The sequence below is a fragment of the Scyliorhinus torazame genome, chromosome 25 (genome assembly GCF_047496885.1).
Source record: "Scyliorhinus torazame isolate Kashiwa2021f chromosome 25, sScyTor2.1, whole genome shotgun sequence".
NCBI classification, from domain to species: Eukaryota; Metazoa; Chordata; class Chondrichthyes; order Carcharhiniformes; family Scyliorhinidae; genus Scyliorhinus; species Scyliorhinus torazame.
Genome location: NC_092731.1, coordinates 2,611,557 through 2,634,005, shown reverse-complemented (window position 1 = coordinate 2,634,005; position 22,449 = coordinate 2,611,557). Strand labels below are relative to the sequence as shown.

General features: G+C 56.2%; 1 protein-coding gene across 3 annotated transcripts in view; it reads left to right on the top strand.

The window, feature by feature from the left end:
- ltbp4 (latent transforming growth factor beta binding protein 4) overlaps positions 1-22,449 on the top strand; it is a 504,953-nt gene that overhangs the window by 333,116 nt on the left and 149,388 nt on the right. For all 3 annotated transcript variants that reach the window (XM_072489893.1, XM_072489894.1, XM_072489895.1), the window contains one exon: positions 16,147-16,197. In XM_072489893.1, coding sequence (XP_072345994.1) covers positions 16,147-16,197 — 51 coding nt within the window. The remainder of the gene's footprint in view (positions 1-16,146; positions 16,198-22,449) is intronic.

The window sequence follows — 22,449 nt, the reverse complement described above, 5'->3', positions numbered from 1 at the left end:
GTGCGTGTCAGTGCCTGTGTCTGTGTGTGTGTCAGTGTGTGTACCAGTGTGTATGTGTGACAGTGTGTGTGTGTGTGTGTCAGTTTGTGTGTCTGTGTGTGTCAGTGTCCATGTGTGTCAGTGTCTGTCTGTGTGTGTGTGTGTGTGTGTCTGAGTGTGTGTGATTTTGTCTGTGTGTGTATCTGTGTGTGTATCTGTGTGTGTATCTGTGTGTGTCAGTTTGTGTGTGGCCGTATGTGTGTGTCTGTATGTGTGCGTCTGTCAGTGTGTGTCAGTGTGTCTGTGTCAGTGTGTCTGTGTCAGTGTGTGTGTCAGTGTGTGTGTCTGTGTGTGCGTATCAGTGTGTGTGCCTGTGTGTGTGTGTGTGTCTGTGTGTCAGTGAGTGTGTGTCAGTGTGTTTGTCTGTGTGTGTGTGTGTCTGTGAGTGTGTATCAGTGGGTTTGCCTGTGTGTGTGTACCTGTGTCAGTGTGTGTGTATCTGTGTGTGTGTATCAGTGTGTGTGTCTGTGTGTGTGTGTACCAGTGTGTGTATCAGTGTGTGTGTGTCTGTTTGTGTGTCTGTGTGTGTCTGCGTGTGGGTGTCAGTGTGTGTGTATCAGTGTGTGTGTGTCTGTGTGGTGTGTGTGTGTGTATCAGTGTGTGTGTCTGTGTGTGTGTGTCAGTGTGCGTCTGTGTGCGTGTGTGAATCTGTGTGTGTATCAGTGTGTGTGTCTGTGTGTGTGTGTATCAGTGTGCGTATCAGTGTGTGTGTCTGTTTGTGTGTGGTGTGTGTGTGTGTGTCAGTGTGTATGTCTGGGTGTGTCTGTGTGTGGGTGTCAGTGTGTGTGTATCAGTGTGTGTGTGTCTGTGTGGTGTGTCTGTGTGTCTGTGTGTGTGTCTGTGTGCGTGTGTGTCAGTGTGTGTGTGTCTGTGTGTGTGGTGTGTGTGTGTTTCTGTGTGTGTGTATCAGTGTGTGTGCCTGTGTGTGGGTCTATGTGTGTGCATGTCAGTGTGTGTGTGTCAGTGTACATGTTTGTGTCTGTGTGTGTGTATCAGTGTGTGTGTCTGTGTATCAGTGTGCTTGTATCAGTGTGTGTGTGTCTGTGTGTGTGTATCAGTGTGTGTGTCTCTGTGTGTGTCAGTGTGTGTGTGTGCCTGTGTGTGTAGCAGTGTGTGTGCCTGTTTGTGTGTGTGTGTGTCAGTGTGTGTGTGTATCAGTGTGTGTGTTCATGTCAGTGTGTGTGTGTCTGTGTGTGTGTGTATCAGTGTGTGTGTCATAGTGTCTGTCTGTTTGTGTGTGGCGTGTGTGTATCAGTGTGTGTCTGTTTGTGTGTGGTGTGTGTGTGTGTCAGTGTGTGTGTGTATCAGTGTGTGTGCGTGTATGTGTGTATCAGTGTGTGTGTGTAAGTTTGTATTAGTGTGTGTGTGTGTCTGTGTGTGTGTCTGTGTGGTGTGTGTGTGTGTCAGTGTGTGTGTGTGTGTGTGTCAATTTGTGTGTATGTGTGTGTGTCAGTGTGTGTGTCTGTCAGTGTGTGTGTGTCTGTGTGTGTGTATCAGTCTGTGTTTGTCAGTGTGTGTGTGTCAGTGTGTATCAATGTGTGTGTGTCAGTGTGTGTGTCAGTGTGTGTGTGTGTGTCAGTGTGTGTGTGTATCAGTGTGTGTGTCAGTGTGTATCAGTGTGTGTGTGTCAGTGTGTGTCTGTGTGTGTGTCTGTGTGTATCCGTGTGTGTGTGTGTATCAGTGTGTGTGTATCAGTGTGTGTGTGTGTCTGTTTGTGTGTGGTGTGTGTGTGTATCAGTGTGTGTGTGTGTCAGTGTGTGTGTAGCAGTGTGTGTGTCTGTTTGTGTGTGTGTGTGTCAGTGTGTGTGTGTCTGTGTCTCTGTGTGTGTGTATCAGTGTGTGTGTGTCATAGTGTTTGTCTGTTTGTGTGTGGTGTGTGTGTATCATTGTGTGTCCGTTTGTGTGTGGTGGGTGTGTGTGTGTATCAGTGTGTGTGTCAGTGTGTGTGTGTATCAGTGTGTATCAGTGTGTGTGTGTGTCTGTGTGTGTGTTTCTGTGTGGTGTGTGTGTGTGTCTGTGTGTGGTGTATGTGTGTGTGTGTATCAGTGTGTGTGTGTCAGTGTGTATCAATGTGTGTGTGTCAGTGTGTGTGTGTATCAGTGTGTGTGTGTCAGTGTGTATCAGTGTGTGTGTGTCAGTGTGTGTGTGTGTGTATCAGTGTGTGTGTGTCAGTGTGTGTGTCTGTGTGTGTATGTGTGTATCAGTGTGTGTGTCTCAGTGTGTGTGTCTGTTTGTGTGTGGTGTGTGTGTGTATCAGTGTGTGTGTGTGCCTGTGTGTGTAGCAGTGTGTGTGTGTCAGTGTGTGTGTGTATCAGTGTGTGTGTTCATGTCAGTGTGTGTGTGTCTGTGTCTCTGTGTGTGTGTATCAGTGTGTGTGTCATAGTGTTTGTCTGTTTGTGTGTGGCGTGTGTGTATCAGTGTGTGTCTGTTTGTGTGTGGTGTGTGTGTGTGCCAGTGTGTGTGTGTCAATGTGTGTGTGTCTGTGTGTGTGTCTGTCAGTGTGTGTGTGTCTGTGTGTGTGTGTGTATGTGTGTGTCAGTGTGTGTGTCTGTCAGTGTGTATCAGTGTGTGTGTGTCAGTGTGTATCAATGTGTGTGTGTCAGTGTGTGTGTGTGTGTATCAGTGTGTGTATCAGTGTGTGTGTGTCAGTGTGTATCAGTGTGTGTGTGTGTGTGTCAGTGTGTGTGTGTCAGTGTGTGTGTATCAGTGTGTGTGTGTGTCAGTGTGTGTGTGTGTGTGTGTCAGTGTGTGTGTGTCAGTGTGCGTGTGTGTGTATCAGTGTGTCAGTGTGTGTGTATCAGTGTGTGTGTATCAGTGTGTGTGTGTGTGTGTGTCAGTGTGTGTGTATCAGTGTGTGTGTGTCAGTGTGTGTGTGTCAGTGTGTGTGTGAGTGTGTGTGTATCAGTGTGTGTGTGTTAGGGTGAGTTGCAACTTTGTGATGTTTTTTATTTTACGGACTGACAGAATATATAAAGTTTTCTCATAGGTGCTGAACAAGAGTTTGACACGACTGAAATCAGAACCCAGGCTTGTAACCGGACAGCGGAATTAATAGTTTGTGTCGTTGGGGATGTCGCGATTTTATTCACACACCTTAATCACTGGATTTAATCTAATTTTTCGGATGAAAATTTCCCCCAACAACTGAACTCTCCAAAATAGTTTTTTTTTGTTTCATTTCAAACGAGATGGATTCTTGTTGTTGGAGAGTTGTTTTTCTGTGTGGATTTAATTCATTAAATTTCAGCATTTGGCACTGTGAGCAGATATGTGTAAACTCAGAGTGACTGATCACACAGTGATATTGTGGAGTCTCTCTATCAGATTCCAGCGATCACTGATCTGATTGCCCCCACTGGAGTGGTAACTGTACAGAGTGTGGCTGATGTTCTGGAGCCGATCTCTCCTGGATCGTAGCCTGATTGAGGGGAAGGTGAACACAGACTGAGGTAGGGGGTAGGGGTGGGGTGGCAGCAGCAGATGGACGTTACTGGGGACAGAAGGTGATTCATTTGGGGATGTGGGAATGTCGGCCAGGTGAGGGGTGGGGAGGGGCATTGACCAGAATAGATCTAGTGGAGGGTAGTCGATTGAGGAGTGGGGTCGATTCAGAGATGGGGGATTCAATCAGGTGGGCTGCGATCTCAGCGAGTTGGTTGGGGGGCCCGAATATGCGAGAAGGGTGTTGGAGAACTGAGGGTGTGAGGTTCAGGGCCCTCATGTTGGGGCTTTGGAGGCTTTGTGATGGGATCTGAGACCTTGGTAGGGTTGTGGGTTGGAGCAGGGGCGGGAGGAGGGCTGGGAGGCGGGGAAAATGTGATCATGCAGGCCCCTGGGTCCAGGCGAAGATGCTGATCTCCCCTGAATCCCCGGTGTTTGTCTCAATGAAGTTGTCAAGTTCTGTGACACTGGGGCATTCCAATCAGACTTGTTTAATCTTTCTGGCAGCCGCATTAGCATATTTAAAGTTCAGTTCCAACTCCATGGGTCAGTGTGTGCCCCACCCAGAGTCCAACCTCGGTTAATGAAGGAAATGGATGGATCGGAGGTGAGTTTGGGTTTTGAAACAGGTTTTTGCGACTTTAATGATCTACCTGACCCGTGGCCACGTTGCCTGCTCCTAAGTCACTGTTTTCAGAAGGAGCCTGTTTATATTGTTCATTAACATCCGTGTGCAATCTAAATATCCATTCCGATAACTGCACTCCTGAATCATGTAGACCTGACCTGACCTGTTCCTCGTTGGATTGTTCTCACTGAGTACAAGAGCTTTGAATGCCGGACGAGACACGGTGCAGAAAGGGTGGAAAGAGTCAGCCACAGTTCTGGAGCTACTTCAATTAGTTCTGGAAGCTTCAGAAAGGTATATTACGATGGTGCAGGGCTTTAGTGAGGACACATCTGGGCACAGTTTTGGTCTTCTTCCCAACCAGTTTCCTTGTTGGGAATGCAATGGGGGTTCACTCGACTGGTCTCTGGGAATAGGGGGCTCTCTCGTAAGGAAACATCGAGTGGACAAGGCCCATAGAGTTCACAAGATTATCTTATTGAAATATATACTATTGTAAAGGGGTTTGGCAGGGTCGACGCTGTGGGGATGTCTCTCCTGGTTGAAGAGTTTAGAAGTCAGGGTCACATTCTGAGAATAGCTGAGATCAGGAGGAAGTTCTTAACTCGGGAACAGTGAAACTTTGGAATTCTCTTTCCCTGAGGTCTCGGAATGCTCGGTGTTGAGTTAAAATTGATAGATTTTTGGATATTTGGAGGGAATTGGGACAAATTCAGCTCATATTTACTGGGGGAGTTGGGTTGAGGATCAAATGACTTCCAACATCTATTTCTTGTGCTTTTATGGCCTGTCATCACAGGAAGCGCTGTGTCATACAAAAGACAGTGGGAATTTGTAACTTTTTGTTCATAAAGGTTGTGGAAACCAGGAGTCAACTGGCTTTGAACATTGAGTTTTTATGGGTGAGGATGTTAAGGGTTCTGTAACTAAGATGTGTAAAATGAATTTAAGACGCAAGTCAGCCACGATCTACTTGACAGGACAGGTTCGAGGGGCTGAATGGGCTCCTCCTTTTCCTGCGTGCCTGCTATGTAGTCCATTGTGTGTCCCTGCTGATAATGGATGGTGTTTAGGTGTCATATTAAACTCGAGATGATGATGCTCCCAAAGTCAAATATCCTGTAGTGCTTTGTGTTCGAGCTCCGGTATGAAGAATGATCCTGGATCATATCCCGGAAAGCTGTGCAGAGCTGATACTCGCTCAGTCTAAGTTCCAGCAAAGGGCATTGCTGATTATTAATGGAGGGTTTGGTACCGTTTGGCTGCAGCCTGGTCAGTGTCAGACATTCCTTTCTGGATTGTGGAGAGACGCGTTAACAAGCAACAAATCTCTTCATTCAATGATCGGACTCCATGGAAACTTAATCCCTTCACCTGGACCATTAAATCTACATAAGTGTCCATTTCAAATTCATTCTTTCCATCGAAATCCTCTCAAAAATTGTGCGTGTAACAAGTAAACTTAATTTTCAAGTGTTGTGTCCTCCCCTGATCCAAGCTTTAACTCTTTGTTGCGACACGACGCACTGACTCCCAATGTGAAGTATAGGGGGCAGTGTTTCCCAATCGCAGCCCTTCACAAGGGACTGGACATTGAGAGTTGACCTGTTCGGAGCAGGGGGTCTGACGGGTAAAATCCAGAGGGTGGGCTGCAGGGGATGAAAGGTCTTCTCTTCAAATTATTTGGACTTTTTTTTCCCCAGAAGCTCTGAAGCCAAATCAACAAGTGAAGATGAAACTTTTTGTCACCATTTCAGCTCCCTCTTAAATAAGAGAGTTACTTAAAATCTGTACCGTCAGAACCAACAGCCATCTGTAAATTCCACACAGCATCACAATCTCCATTACTAATTGTTCTCATGTGTAAGGTGTGCTGGGCGAGGGCAGATTGCTTTTCACAGGAACTTCTCACACTCCTTTCCAACTCCGGGTTCCGGGAATGTGGTGTTAGCCAGCCGCTCTTGCTCCGGGTTCTGGGAATGTGGTGTTATACAGCCGCTCCTGCTCTGGGTTCCGGGAACGTGGTGTTATCCAGCTCCTCCTACTCAGGGTTCTGGGAATGGGGTGTTATACAGCCCCTCCTGCTCCAGGTTCTGGGAATGTGGTGTTATACAGCTCCTCCCACTCCGGGTTCCGGGAATGTGGTGTTATACAGCTCCTCCTACTCCGGGTTCTGGGGATGTGGTGTTATACAGCCGCTCATGCTCCGGGTTCTGGGAATGTGGTGTTATACAGCTCCTCCTACTCTGGGTTCTGGGAATGTGGTGTTATCCAGCTCCTCCGACTCCGGGTTCTGGGAATGTGGTGTTATACAGCCGCTCCTGCTCCGGGTACTGGGAATGTGGTGTTATACAGCCGCTCCTGCTCCGGGTTCCGGGAATGTGGTGTTATCCAGCTCCTCCTACTCTGGGTTCTGGGAATGTGGTGTTATCCAGCTCCTCCGACTCCGATTCTGGGAATGTGGTGTTATACAGCTGCTCCTACTCCAGGTTCTGGGAATGTGGTGTCATCCAGCTCCTCCTGCTCCGGGTTCCGGGAATGTGGTGTTATCCAGCTCCTCCTACTCCGGGCTCTGGGAATGTGGTGTATTCCAGCTCCTCCTACTCCGGGTTCTGGGAATGTGGTGTTATCCAGCCGCTCCTGCTCCAGGTTCCGGGAATGTGGTGTTATACAGCCGCTCCTGCTCCGGGTTCTGGGAATGTGGTGTTATACAGCTCCTCCTACTCCGGGTTCCGGGAATGTGGTGTTATACAGCTCTTCCTACTCCAGGTACCGGGAATGAGGTGTCCTTCAGCTCCTCCTGCTCCGGGTTCTGGGAATGTGGTGTCATGCAGCTCCTCCTGCTCCAGGTTCCGGGAATGTGGTGTTATACAGCACCTCCTACTCCGGGTTCCGGGAATGTGGTGTTATCCAGCTCCTCCTACTCCAGGTTCCGGGAATGTGGTGTTATACAGCTCCTCGTACTCCAGGTTCCGGGAATGTGGTGTTACTCAGCTCCTCCTGCTCCAGGTTCCGGGAATGTGGTGTTATGCAGCTCCTCCTGCTCCAGGTTCCGGGAATGTGGTGTTATCCAGCTCCTCCTACTCTAGGTTTTGGGAATGTGGTGTTATGCAGCTCCTCCTACTCCGGGTTCCGGGAATGTGGTGTTATCCAGCTCCTCTTACTCCGGGTTCTGGGAATGTGGTGTTATCCAGCTCCTCCTGATCCAGGCTCTGGGAATGTGGTGTTATACAGCTCCTCCTACTCCAAGTTCCGGGAATGTGGTGGTATACAGCTCCTCCTGCTCCAGGTTCCGGGAATGTGGCGTTATACAGCTCCTCCTACTCCATGTTCCGGGAATGTGGTGTTATGCAGCTCCTCCTGCTTCAGGTTCCGGGAATGTGGTATTATCCAGCTCCTCCTACTCCGGGTTCTGGGAATGTGGTGTTATGCAGCTCCTCCTACTCCGGATTCCGGGAATGTGGTGTTATATAGCTCCTCCTGCTCCAGGTTCTGGGAATGTGGTGTTCTACAGCTCCTCCTGCTCCAGGTTCCGGGAATGTGGTGTTATACAGCTCCTCCTACTCCGGGTTCTGGGAATGTGGTGTTATCCAGCTCCTCCTGCTCCAGCTTCTGGGAATGTGGTGTTATTCAGCTCCTCCTACTCCGGGTTCCGGGAATGTGGTGTTATCCAGCTCCTCCTATTCCAGGTTCCAGGAATGTGGTGTTATACAGCTGCTCCTACTCCGGGTTCTGGGAATGGGGTGTTATAGAGCTCCTCCTACTCCGGGTTCTGGGAATGTGGTGTTATACAGCCCCTCCTACTCCGGGTTCTGGGAATGGGATGTTATACAGCTCCTCCTGCTCCGGGTTCCGGGAATGTGGTGTTATGCAGCCGCTCCTGCTCCAGGTTCTGGGAATGTGGTGTTATACAGCCGCTCCTGCTCCGGGATCCGGGAATGTGGTATTATCCAGCTCATCCTGCTCCAGGTTCTGGGAATGTGGTGTTATCCAGCTCCTGCTACTCCAAGTTCCGGGAATGTGGTGTTATACAGCCACTCCAGCTCCAGGTTCCGGGAATGTGGTGTTATACAGTTCCTCCTACTCCGGGTTCTGGGAATGTGGTGTTATCCAGCTCCTCCTGCTCCAGGTTCTGGGAATGAGGTGTTATTCAGCTCCTCCTACTCCGGGTTCTGGGAATGTGGTGTTATCCAGCTCCTCCTACTCCAGGTTCCGGGAATGTCGTGTTATACAGCTGCTCCTATTCCGGGTTCTGGGAATGGGGTGTTATACAGCTCCTCCTGCTCCGGGTTCCGGGAATGTGGTGTTATACAGCTCCTCCTACTCCGGGTTCTGGGAATGTGGTGTTATACAGCCCCTCCTACTCCGGGTTATTGGAATGGGGTGTTATACAGCTCCTCCTGCTCCGTGTTCCGGGAATGTGGTGTTATGCAGCCGCTCCTGCTCCAGGTTCTGGGAATGTGGTGTTATCCAGCTCCTCCTACTCCGGGTTCTGGGAATGTGGTGTTATCCAGCTCCTCCGACTCAGGGTTCCGGGAATGTGGTGTTATCCAGCTCCTCCTACTCCAAGTTCCGGGAATGTGGTGTTATACAGCTCCTCCTACTCCAGGTTTCGGGAATGTGATGTTATCCAGCTCCTCCTGCTCCAGGTTCTGGGAATGTGGTGTTATCCAGCTCCTCCTGCTCCAGGTTCTGGGAATGTGGTGTTATCCAGCTCCTCCTGCTCCAGGTTCTGGGAATGTGATGTTATTCAGCTCCTCCTACTCCGGGTTCTGGGAATGTGGTGTTCTCCAGCTCCTCCTGCTCCAGGTTCTGGGAATGTGGTGTTATCCAGCTCCTCCTGCTCCAGGTTCTGGGAATGTGGTGTTATCCAGCTCCTCCTGCTCCAGGTTCTGGGAATGTGGTGTTATCCAGCTCCTCCTGCTCCAGGTTCTGGGAATGTGATGTTATTCAGCTCCTCCTACTCCGGGTTCTGGGAATGTGGTGTTCTCCAGCTCCTCCTGCTCCGGGTTCCGGGAATGTGGTGTTATGCAGCCGCTCCTGCTCCGGGTTCCGGGAATGTGGTAGTATCCAGCTCATCCTGCTCCAGGTTCTGGGAATGTGGTGTTATGCAGCTCCTCCCACTCCGGGTTCTCGGAATGTGGTGTTATCCAGCTCCTCTTACTCTGGGTTCTGGGAATGTGGTGTTATAAAGCCGCTCCTGCTCCAGGTTCCGGGAATGTGGTGTAATACAGCTCCTCCTCCTCCGGGTTCTGGGAATGTGGTGTTATTCAGCTCCTCCTGCTCCAGGTTCTGGGAATGTGGTGTTATCCAGCTCCTCCTCCTCCGGGTTCTGGGAATGTGGTGTTATCCAGCTCCTCCTCCTCCGGGTTCTGGGAATGTGGTGTTATCCAGCTCCTCCTACTCCGGGTTCTGGGAATGTGGTGTTATACAGTCGCTGCTGCCCCAAGTTCTGGGAATGTGGTGTCATCCACCTCCTCCGACTCCGGGTTCTGGGAATGTTGTGTTATTCAGCTCCTCCTACTCCAGGTTCTGGGAATGTGGTGTTATCCAGCTCCTCCTACTCCGGGTTCCGGGAATGTGGTGTTATCCAGCTCCTCCTCCTCCGGGTTCTGGGAATGTGGTGTTATCCAGCTCCTCCTCCTCCGGGTTCTGGGAATGTGGTGTTATACAGCTCCTCCTACTCCGGGTTCTGGGAATGTGGTGTTATCCAGCTCCTCCTACTCCGGGTTCCGGGAATGTGGTGTTATCCAGCTCCTCCTACTCCGGTTCTGGGAATGGGGTGTGATCCAGCTCCTCCGACTCCGGGTTCTGGGAATGTGGTGTTATCCAGCTCCTCCTACTCCGGGTTCTGGGAATGTGGTGTTATCCAGCTCCTCCTACTCCCGGTTCAGGGAATGTGGTGTTATCCAGCTCCTCCTCCTCCGGGTTCTGGGATTGCGGTGTTATCCAGCTCCTCCTACTCCGGGTTCTGGGAATGTGGTGTTATCCAGCTCCTCCTACTCCCGGTTCAGGGAATGTGGTGTTATCCAGCTCCTCCTCCTCCGGGTTCTGGGAATGTGGTGTTCTCCAGCTCCTCCTCCTCCGGGTTCTGGGATTGTGGTGTTATTCAGCTCCTCCTACTCCGGGTTCTGGGTATGTGGTGTTATCCAGCTCCTCCTGCTCCAGGTTCCGGGAATGTGGTGTTTTTCAGCTTCTCCTGCTCCAGGTTCCGGGAATGTGGAGTTATACAGCCGCTCCTGCTCCAGGTTCCGGGAATGTGGCGTTATACAACCGCTCCTGCTCCAGGTTCCGGGAATGTGGTGTTATACAGCCGCTCCTGCTCCAGGTTCCCGGAATGTGGTGTTACCCGTCTCCTCCAACTCCGGGTTCTGGGAATGTGGTGTTATACAGCCGCTCCTGGTTCCGGGAATGTGGTGTTATCCAGCTCCTCCTACTCTGGGTTCCGGGAATGTGGTGTGATCCAGCTCCTCCGACTCCGGGTTCTGGGAATGTGGTGTTATCCAGCTCCTCCTGCTCCAGGTTCCGGGAATGTGGTGTTTTTCAGCTTCTCCTGCTCCAGGTTCCGGGAATGTGGAGTTATACAGCCGCTCCTGCTCCAGGTTCCGGGAATGTGGTGTTATACAACCGCTCCTGCTCCAGGTTCCGGGAATGTGGTGTTATACAGCCGCTCCTGCTCCAGGTTCCGGGAATGTGGTGTTATACAGCCGCTCCTGCTCCAGGTTCCCGGAATGTGGTGTTACCCGTCTCCTCCGACTCCGGGTTCTGGGAATGTGGTGTTATACAGCCGCTCCTGGTTCCGGGAATGTGGTGTTATCCAGCTCCTCCTACTCCGGGTTCTGGGAATGTGGTGTGATCCAGCTCCTCCGACTCCGGGTTCTGGGAATGTGGTGTTATCCAGCTCCTCCTACTCCAGGTTCTGGGAATGTGGTGTTATCCAGCTCCTCCTACTCCGGTTCTGGGAATGTGGTGTTATCCAGCTCCTCCTACTCCCGGTTCTGGGAATGGGGTGTTATCCAGCTCCTCCTATTCCGGGTTCTGGGAGTGTGGTGTTATCCAGCTCCTCCTACTCCATGTTCTGGGAATGTGGTGTTATCCAGCTCCTCCTACTCCGGGTTCTGGGAATGTGGTGTTATACAGCCGCTGCTGCCCCAAGTTCTGGGAATGTGGTGTCATCCACCTCCTCCGACTCCGGGTTCTGGGAATGTTGTGTTATTCAGCTCCTCCTACTCCAGGTTCTGGGAATGTGGTGTTATCCAGCTCCTCCTACTCCGGGTTCCGGGAATGTGGTGTTATCCAGCTCCTCCTCCTCCGGGTTCTGGGAATGTGGTGTTATCCAGCTCCTCCTACTCCGGGTTCTGGGAATGTGGTGTTATACAGCCGCTGCTGCCCCAAGTTCTGGGAATGTGGTGTCATCCACCTCCTCCGACTCCGGGTTCTGGGAATGTTGTGTTATTCAGCTCCTCCTACTCCAGATTCTGGGAATGTGGTGTTATTCAGCTCCTCCTACTCCGGGTTCCGGGAATGTGGTGTTATCCAGCTCCTCCTACTCCGGGTTCTGGGAATGTGGTGTGATCCAGCTCCTCCGACTCCGGGTTCTGGGAATGTGGTGTTATCCAGCTCCTCCTACTCCGGGTTCTGGGAATGTGGTGTTAACCAGCTCCTCCTACTCCCGGTTCAGGGAATGTGGTGTTATCCAGCTCCTCCTCCTCCGGGTTCTGGGATTGTGGTGTTATCCAGCTCCTCCTACTCCGGGTTCTGGGAATGTGGTGTTATCCAGCTCCTCCTACTCCCGGTTCAGGGAATGTGGTGTTATCCAGCTCCTCCTCCTCCGGGTTCTGGGATTGTGGTGTTATGCAGCTCCTCCTACTCCAGGTTCTGGGATTGTGGTGTTATTCAGCTCCTCCTACTCCGGGTTCTGGGTATGTGGTGTTATCCAGCTCCTCCTGCTCCAGGTTCCGGGAATGTGGTGTTTTTCAGCTTCTCCTGCTCCAGGTTCCGGGAATGTGGAGTTATACAGCCGCTCCTGCTCCAGGTTCCGGGAATGTGGTGTTATACAACCGCTCCTGCTCCAGGTTCCGGGAATGTGGTGTTATACAGCCGCTCCTGCTCCAGATTCCCGGAATGTGGTGTTACCCGTCTCCTCCGACTCCGGGTTCTGGGAATGTGGTGTTATACAGCCGCTCCTGGTTCCGGGAATGTGGTGTTATCCAGCTCCTCCTACTCCGGGTTCTGGGAATGTGGTGTGATCCAGCTCCTCCGACTCCGGGTTCTGGGAATGTGGTGTTATCCAGCTCCTCCTGCTCCAGGTTCCGGGAATGTGGTGTTTTTCAGCTTCTCCTGCTCCAGGTTCCGGGAATGTGGAGTTATACAGCCGCTCCTGCTCCAGGTTCCGGGAATGTGGTGTTATACAACCGCTCCTGCTCCAGGTTCCGGGAATGTGGTGTTATACAGCCGCTCCTGCTCCAGGTTCCGGGAATGTGGTGTTATACAGCCGCTCCTGCTCCAGGTTCCCGGAATGTGGTGTTACCCGTCTCCTCCGACTCCGGGTTCTGGGAATGTGGTGTTATACAGCCGCTCCTGGTTCCGGGAATGTGGTGTTATCCAGCTCCTCCTACTCCGGGTTCTGGGAATGTGGTGTGATCCAGCTCCTCCGACTCCGGGTTCTGGGAATGTGGTGTTATCCAGCTCCTCCTACTCCAGGTTCTGGGAATGTGGTGTTATCCAGCTCCTCCTACTCCGGTTCTGGGAATGTGGTGTTATCCAGCTCCTCCTACTCCCGGTTCTGGGAATGGGGTGTTAACCAGCTCCTCCTATTCCGGGTTCTGGGAGTGTGGTGTTATCCAGCTCCTCCTACTCCATGTTCTGGGAATGTGGTGTTATACAGCTCCTCCTACTCCGGGTTCTGGGAATGTGGTGTTATCCAGCTCCTCCTGCTCCAGGTTCCGGGAATGTGGTGTTATTCAGCTTCTCCTGCTCCAGGTTCCGGGAATGTGGTGTTATACAGCCGCTCCTGCTCCAGGTTCCGGGAATGTGGTGTTATACAGCCGCTCCTGCTCCAGGTTCCGGGAATGTGGTGTTATACAGCCGCTCCTGCTCCAGGTTCCCGGAATGTGGTGTTATCCAGCTCCTCCTGCTCCAGGTTCTGGGAATGTGGTGTTATCCAGCTCCAGTACTCCAGGTTCCGGGAATGTGGTGTTATCCAGCCGCTCCTGCTCCTGGTTCTGGGAATGAGATGTTCTCCAGCCGCTCCTGCTCCAGGTTCCGGGAATGTGGTGTTATACAGCCCCTCCTACTCCGGGTTCCGGGATGTGGTATACAGCCGCTCCTGCTCCGGGTTCTGGGAATGTGGTGTTATACAGCTCCTCCTACTCCAGGTTCTGGGAATGTGGTGTTATCCAGCTCCTCTTACTCCAGGTTCTGGGAATGTGGTGTTATACAGCCCCTCCTGCTCCAGGTTCTGGGAATGTGGTGTTATACAGCCGCTCCTGCTCCGGGTTCTGGGAATGTGGTGTTATACAGCTCCTCCTACTCCAGTTTCCGGGAATGTGGTGTTATCCAGCTCCTCCTACGCCAGGTTCTGGGAATGTGGTGTTATACAGCCCCTCCTGCTCCAGGTTCTGGGAATGTGGTGTTATACAGCCGCTCCTGCTCCGGGTTCTGGGAATGTGGTGTTATACAGCTCCTCCTACTCCAAGTTCCGGGAATGTGGTGTTATTCAGTTCCTCCTACTCCAGGTTCTGGGAATGTGGTGTTATTCAGCTCCTCGTACTCCACGTTCCGGGAATGTGGTGTTATACAGCCCCTCCGACTCCAAGTTCCGGGAATGTGGTGTTATGCAGCTCCTCCTGCTCCAGGTTCCGGGAATGTGGTGTTATACTGCCACTCCTGCTCCAGGTTCCGGGAATGTGGTGTTATCCAGCTCCTCCTACTCCAAGTTCCGGGAATGTGGTGTTATACAGCCACTCCTGTTCCAAGTTCCGGGAATGTGGTGTTATACTGCCACTCCTGCTCCAGGTTCTGGGAATGTGGTGTTATCCAGCTCCTCCTACTCCACGTTCCGGGAATTTGGTATTATACAGCTCCTCCTACTCCAGGTTCCGGGAATGTGGTGCTATCCAGCTCCTCCTACGCCAGATTCTGGGAATGTGGTGTTATCCTGCTCCTCCCACTCCAGGTTCTGGGAATGTGGTGTCATACAGCTGCTCCTACTCCGGGTTCCGGGAATGTGGTGTTATACAGCTCCTCCTGTTCCGGGTTCTGAGAATGTGGTGTTATCCAGCTCCTCCTGCTCCTGGTTCCGGGAATGTGGTGTTATACAGCCCCTCCGACTCCGGGTTCTGGGAATGTGGTGTTATCCAGCTCCTCCTACTCCAGGTTCCGGGAATGTGGTATATAGCCGCTCCTGCTCCGGGTTCCGGGAATGTGGTGTTATCCAGCTCCTCCTACTCCAGATTCCGGGAATGTGGTATACAGCCCCTCCGACTCCGGGTTCTGGGAATGTGGTGTTATCCAGCTCCTCCTGCTCCAGGTTCCGGGAATGTGGTGTTATACAGATCCTCCTACTCCGGGTTTTGGGAATGTGGTGTTATCCAGCCACTCCTGCTCCAGGTTCTGGGAATGTGGTGTTATCCAGCTCCTCCTGCTCCAGGGTCCTGGAATGTGGTGTTATACAGATCCTCCTACTCCGGGTTCTGGGAATGTGGTGTTATACAGATCCCCCTACTCCGGGTTCTGGGAATGTGGTGTTATCCAGCTCCTCCTACTCCAGGTTCTTGGAATGTGGTGTTATCCAGCTCCTCCTACTCCGGGTTCTGGGAATGTGGTGTTATCCAGCTCCTCCTACTCCGGGTTCTCGGAATGTGGTGTTATCCAGCTCCTCCTACTCCGGGTTCTGGGAATGTGGTGTTATCCAGCTCTTCCTGCTCCAGGTTCTGGGAATGTGGTGTTATCCAGCTCCTTCTACTCCGGGTTTTGGGAATGTGGTGTTATCCAGCTCCTCCTACTCCGGGTTCTGGGAATGTGGTGTTATCCAGCTCCTTCTACTCCGGGTTTTGGGAATGTGGTGTTATCCAGCTCCTCCTACTCCGGGTTCTGGGAATGTGGTGTTATCCAGCTCCTCCTACTCCGGGTTTTGGGAATGTGGTGTTATCCAGCTCCTTCTACTCCGGGTTTTGGGAATGTGGTGTTATCCAGCTCCTTCTACTCCGGGTTTTGGGAATGTGGTGTTATCCAGCTCCTCCTACTCCGGGTTCTGGGAATGTGGTGTTATCCAGCTCCTCCTACTCCGGGTTTTGGGAATGTGGTGTTATCCAGCTCCTTCTACTCCGGGTTTTGGGAATGTGGTGTTATCCAGCTCCTTCTACTCCGGGTTTTGGGAATGTGGTGTTATCCAGCTCCTCCTACTCCGGGTTCTGGGAATATGGTGTTATACAGTCCCTCCTACTCTGGGATCCGGGAATGTGGTGTTATACAGCTCCCATCTTCTGGAATTTCACAACACAGAGTGACAGAGGGAAGTGCAGAGACTGAGAATATGCTCCATCGCATCCCAGCCCAATAATTAGGAATATGTTTGGAATGTTTGCAAGGATCCCCCACAAGGCACTGCCCATTGCATCTCGGAGATGTCAGCTCCAATCCAGGAGCACCATGATGGATAATTGCCAAACATGGGCCATGACTCTGTGAGGTGACCCTGCTCCAGCGATTCAAAGATTCCTCCTCAACCCCACCCCCACACCAACCCACACCACCCCCACACCCCCATACCCGCCCACCCCACTCACCCACCCATACCTGCACCCGCCCACACCACCCTCACCCCCACACCACACCAACCCCCACACACCTCCACACCCACAGCCTCCCCCCCCTCACTTCCAAGTACAGAAAGGCTTCACTGTAGCTCCGAGTTCCTCATTCAGGAACAAAGGTGCGTTTTCTGCTCTGTCCAGACTTAGTTGTTTATTTTAGTTCTTTCGGCCTTTTCCCAATTTCTTTCTGCGTTTTTACTGCTGTGATTATTTGTTCCACAGGCAATGATTGTCCCCGTGGATTCGAGAAAACTGTTGATGGAAAATGTGAAGGTAAATTAATCAAATTCGCAATCTCATTGTACCCTCTCCCCCTCTGCCCACAGCCCCCCTGCCCGCTAACTCCCCCTACCTGCTGACCCCCCTCTGCCCGCTGACCCCCTCTGCCCGCTGACCTCCTCTGCCCACTGACTCCCCTGCCCGCTGACCCCCCTCTGCCCATTGACCCCCTCTGCCTGTTGACCCCCACTGCCCACTGACCCCCTGCCCGCTGACTCCCGCTGACTCCCCCTGCCTGCTGACCCCGCTCTGCCCGCTGACCTCCTCTTCCCGCTGACTCCCCCCGCCCGCTGACTCCCCCGGCCCGCTGACCCCCCTCTGCCCATTGACCCCCTCTGCCTGTTGACCCCCTCTGTGCACTGATTCCCACTGCCCACTAAGCCCCCTCTGCCCACTGAGCCACCTCTGCCCACTGACCCCCTCTGCCCACTGACCCCCTCTGTCCACTGACCCCCCTCTGCCCACTGACCCCCCTCTGCCCACTACGCCCCCTCTGCCCACTGAGCCCCCTCTGCCCACTGACCCCCCTCAATCCACTGACCCCCCTCTGCCCACTACGCCCCCTCTGCCCACTGAGCCCCCTCTGCCCACTGACCCCCTCTGCCTGCTGACCCCCTCTGTCCACTGACCCCCCTCTGCCCACTGACCCCCTCTCTGCCCACTGACCCCCTCTGCCAACTGACCCCCTCTGTCCACTGACCCACCTCTGCCCACTGACCCCCTCTGTCCACTGGCCCCCCTCTGCCCACTGACCCCCCTCTGCCCACTGACCCACTCTGTCCACTGACCCCCTCTTCCCACTGACCCCCAATGCCCACTGACCCACTCTGCCCACTGACCCCCTCTGCCCACTGACCCCCCTCTGCCCACTGACCCCCCTCTGTCCACTGACACCCCTCTGCCCACTGACCCCCCTCTGCCCACTGACCCCCCTCTGCCCACTAAGCCCCTTCTGCCCACTGAGCCCCCTCTGCCCACTGACCCCCTCTGCCCACTGACCCCCTCTGCCCGCTGACCCTCCTCTGTCCACTGACCCCCCTCTGCCCACTGACCCCCCTCTGCCCACTGACCCCCCTCTGCCCACTGAACCCCTCTCTGCCCACTGACCCCCTCTCTGCCCACTGACCCCCTCTGCCCACTGACCCCCTCTGCCCACTGACCCCCTCTGCCCACTGACCCCCTCTGCCCACTGACCCCCTCTGCCAACTGACCCCCACTGTCCACTGACCCCCCTCTGCCCACTGACCTCCTCTGTCCACTGACCCCCTCTTCCCACTGACCCCCAATGCCCATTGATCCCCTCTGCGCACTGACCCACTCTGCCCACTGACCCCCTCTGCCCATTGAGCCCCCTCTGCCCACTGACCCCCCTCTGTCCACTGACCCCACTCTGCCCACTGACTCCCACTGCCCATTGAGCCCCCTCTGACCACTGATCCCCTCTGTCCACTGACCCACTCTGCCCACTCACCCCCCTCTGCCCACTGACCCCCTCTGCCCACTGACCCCCTCTGCCCACTGACCCACTCTGTCCACTGACCCCCTCTTCCCACTGACCCCCAATGCCCACTGACCCACTCTGCCCACTGACCCCCTCTGCCCACTGACCCCCCTCTGCCCACTGACCCCCCTCTGTCCACTGACACCCCTCTGCCCACTGACCCCCCTCTGCCCACTGACCCCCCTCTGCCCACTAAGCCCCTTCTGCCCACTGAGCCCCCTCTGCCCACTGACCCCCTCTGCCCACTGACCCCCTCTGCCCGCTGACCCCCCTCTGTCCACTGACCCCCCTCTGCCCACTGACCCCCCTCTGCCCACTGACCCCCCTCTGCCCACTGAACCCCTCTCTGCCCACTGACCCCCTCTCTGCCCACTGACCCCCTCTGCCCACTGACCCCCTCTGCCCACTGACCCCCTCTGCCCACTGACCCCCTCTGCCCACTGACCCCCTCTGCCAACTGACCCCCACTGTCCACTGACCCCCCTCTGCCCACTGACCTCCTCTGTCCACTGACCCCCTCTTCCCACTGACCCCCAATGCCCATTGATCCCCTCTGCGCACTGACCCACTCTGCCCACTGACCCCCTCTGCCCATTGAGCCCCCTCTGCCCACTGACCCCCCTCTGTCCACTGACCCCACTCTGCCCACTGACTCCCACTGCCCATTGAGCCCCCTCTGACCACTGATCCCCTCTGTCCACTGACCCACTCTGCCCACTCACCCCCCTCTGCCCACTGACCCCCTCTGCCCACTGACCCCCTCTGTCCACTGACCCCCCTCTGTCCACTGACCCCCCTCTGTCCACTGACCCCCCTCTGCCCACTGACCCCCCTCTGCCCACTGACCCCCTCTGCCCACTGACCCCCCTCTGTCCACTGACCCCCTCTGCCCACTCTGCCAACTGACCTCCCTCTGCCCACTGACCCCCTCTGCCCCCTCTGCCCACTGACCCCCCTCTGTCCACTGAACCCCCTCTGCCCACTGACCCCCCTCTGTCCACTGACCCCCTCTGCCACCTCTGTCCACTGACCCCCCCTCTGCCCACTGACCTCCCTCTGTCCACTGACCCCTCTGCCCACTGACCCCCAATGCCCATTGACCCACTCTGCCCACTGACCCCCCTCTGCCCACTAACCCCCTCTGCCCACTGACCCCCCTCTGCCCACTGACCCCCTCTGCCCACTGCCCCCTCTGCCCACTGACCCCCCTCTGCCCACTGACCCCCTCTGCCCACTGACCCCCCTCTGCCCACTGACCCCTCTGCCCACTGTCCCCCTCTGCCGATTGACCCCCCTCTGCCCACTGACTCCCTCTGCCTACTGGCCCCTCTGCCCACTGACCCCCCTCTGCTGATTGACCCCCCTCTGCCCACTGACCCCTCTCTGTTGATTGACCCCCCTCTGCCCACTGACCCCTCTGCCCACTGACCTCCTCTGACCACTGACCCCCTCTGCCCACTCTGCCCACTGCCCCCTCTGCCCACTGACCCCATCTGCCTACTGACCCCTCTGCCCACTGACCCCCTCTACCCACTGACCCCCTCTGCCCACTGACCCCCCAATGCCCATTGACCCCCTCTGCCCACTGACCCCCCATGCCCATTGACCCCCTCTGCCCACTAACCCCCTCTGCCCACTAACCCCCCTCTGCCCACTGACCCCTCTGTCCACTGACCCCCTCTGCCCACTGACCCCCTCTGCCCACTGACCCCCTCTGCCCACTGACCCCCTCTGCCCACTAACCCCCCTCTGCCCACTAACCCCCCTCTGCCCACTGACCCCCCTCTGCCCACTGACCCCCCTCTGCCCACTGACCCCCCTCTGCCCATTGACCCCCCTCTGCCCACTGACCCCCCCTCTGTCCACTGACCCCCCTCTGTCCACTGACCCCCCTCTGTCGATTGACCCCCCTCTGCCCACTGACCCCTCTGCCCACTGACCTCCTCTGACCACTGACCCCCTCTGCCCACTCTGCCCACTGCCCCCTCTGCCCACTGACCCCATCTGCCTACTGACCCCTCTGGCCACTATCCCCCACTGCCCACTGACCCCCTCTGCCCACTAACCCGCTCTGCCCATTGACCCCCTCTGCCCACTAACCCCCTCTGCCCACTAACCCCCCTCTGCCCACTGACCCCTCTGCCCACTGACCCCTCTGTCCACTGACCCCCCTCTGCCCACAGACCCCCTCTGCCCACTGACCCCCTCTGCCCACTGACCCCCTCTGCCCACTGACCCCCTCTGCCCACTAACCCCCTCTGCCCACTAACCCCCCTCTGCCCACTGACCCCCCTCTGCCCACTGACCCCCCTCTGCCCATTGACCCCCCTCTGCCCACTGACCCCCCTCTGCCCATTGACCCCCCTCTGCCCACTGACCCCCCTCTGTCCACTGACCCCCCTCTGTCCACTGACCCCCCTCTGCCCACTGACCCCCCTCTGCCCACTGACCCCCATGTCGATTGACCCATTCTGCCCACTTACCCCTTTGCCAACTGCCCTCCTCTGTCCACTGACCCCTCCGCCCACTGACCCCCCTCTGTGTACTGACCCCCCTCTGTCCACTGACCCCTCTGCCCACTGACCCCCTCTGCCCACGAACCCCCCATTCCCACGAACCCCCCATTCCCACTGACCCACTCTGCCCACTGACCCCCTCTGCCCACGAACCCCCCATTCCCACTGACCCACTCTGCCCATTGAGCCCCCTCTGCCCACTGATCCCCTCTGTCCACTGACCCACTCTGCCCACTCACCCCCCTCTGCCCACTGACCCCCTCTGCCCACTGACCCCCTCTGCCCACTGACCCCCTCTGCCCACTGACCCCCTCTGCCCACTGACCCCCCTCTGCCCACTGACCCCCCTCTGTCCACTGACCCCCCTCTGCCCACTGACCCCCCTCTGTCCACTGAACCCCCTCTACCCACTGATCCCCCTCTGCCCACTGACCCCCCTCTGCCCACTGACCCCCCTCTGTCCACTGACCCCCTCTGCCCACTGACCCCCCTCTGTCCACTGACCCCCTCTGCCCACTCTGCCAACTGACCTTCCTCTGCCCACTGACCCCCTCTGCCCACTGACCCCCCTCTGCCCACTGACCCCCCTCTGTCCACTGAACCCCCTCTGCCCACTGACCCCCCTCTGTCCACTGACCCCCTCTGCCCCCTCTGTCCACTGAACCCCCTCTGCCCACTGACCCCCCTCTGCCCACTGACCTCCCTCTGCTTACTGACCCCCTCTGCCCACTGACCCCCCCAATGCCCATTGACCCCCTCTGCCCACTAACCCGCGCTGCCCACTGACCCCCCTCTGCCCACTGACCCCCCATGCCCATTGACCCCCTCTGCCCACTAACCCACTCTGCCCACTCACCCCCCTCTGCCCACTGACCCCCTCTGCCCACTGACCCCCTCTGCCCACTGACCCCCTCTGTCCACTGACCCCCCTCTGTCCACTGACCCCCCTCTGCCCACTGACCCCCTCTGCCCACTGACCCCCCTCTGTCCACTGACCCCCTCTGCCCACTCTGCCAACTGACCTCCCTCTGCCCACTGACCCCCTCTGCCCCCTCTGCCCACTGACCCCCCTCTGTCCACTGAACCCCCTCTGCCCACTGACCCCCCTCTGTCCACTGACCCCCTCTGCCACCTCTGTCCACTGACCCCCCCTCTGCCCACTGACCTCCCTCTGTCCACTGACCCCTCTGCCCACTGACCCCCAATGCCCATTGACCCACTCTGCCCACTGACCCCCCTCTGCCCACTAACCCCCTCTGCCCACTGACCCCCCTCTGCCCACTGACCCCCTCTGCCCACTGCCCCCTCTGCCCACTGACCCCCCTCTGCCCACTGACCCCCTCTGCCCACTGACCCCCCTCTGCCCACTGACCCCTCTGCCCACTGTCCCCCTCTGCCGATTGACCCCCCTCTGCCCACTGACTCCCTCTGCCTACTGGCCCCTCTGCCCACTGACCCCCCTCTGCTGATTGACCCCCCTCTGCCCACTGACCCCTCTCTGTTGATTGACCCCCCTCTGCCCACTGACCCCTCTGCCCACTGACCTCCTCTGACCACTGACCCCCTCTGCCCACTCTGCCCACTGCCCCCTCTGCCCACTGACCCCATCTGCCTACTGACCCCTCTGCCCACTGACCCCCTCTACCCACTGACCCCCTCTGCCCACTGACCCCCCAATGCCCATTGACCCCCTCTGCCCACTGACCCCCCATGCCCATTGACCCCCTCTGCCCACTAACCCCCTCTGCCCACTAACCCCCCTCTGCCCACTGACCCCTCTGTCCACTGACCCCCTCTGCCCACTGACCCCCTCTGCCCACTGACCCCCTCTGCCCACTGACCCCCTCTGCCCACTGACCCCCTCTGCCCACTAACCCCCCTCTGCCCACTAACCCCCCTCTGCCCACTGACCCCCCTCTGCCCATTGACCCCCTCTGCCCACTGACCCCCCTCTGCCCATTGACCCCCCTCTGCCCACTGACCCCCCCTCTGTCCACTGACCCCCCTCTGTCCACTGACCCCCCTCTGTCGATTGACCCCCCTCTGCCCACTGACCCCTCTGCCCACTGACCTCCTCTGACCACTGACCCCCTCTGCCCACTGCCCCCTCTGCCCACTGACCCCATCTGCCTACTGACCCCTCTGGCCACTGACCCCCACTGCCCACTGACCCCCTCTGCCCACTAACCCGCTCTGCCCATTGACCCCCTCTGCCCACTAACCCCCTCT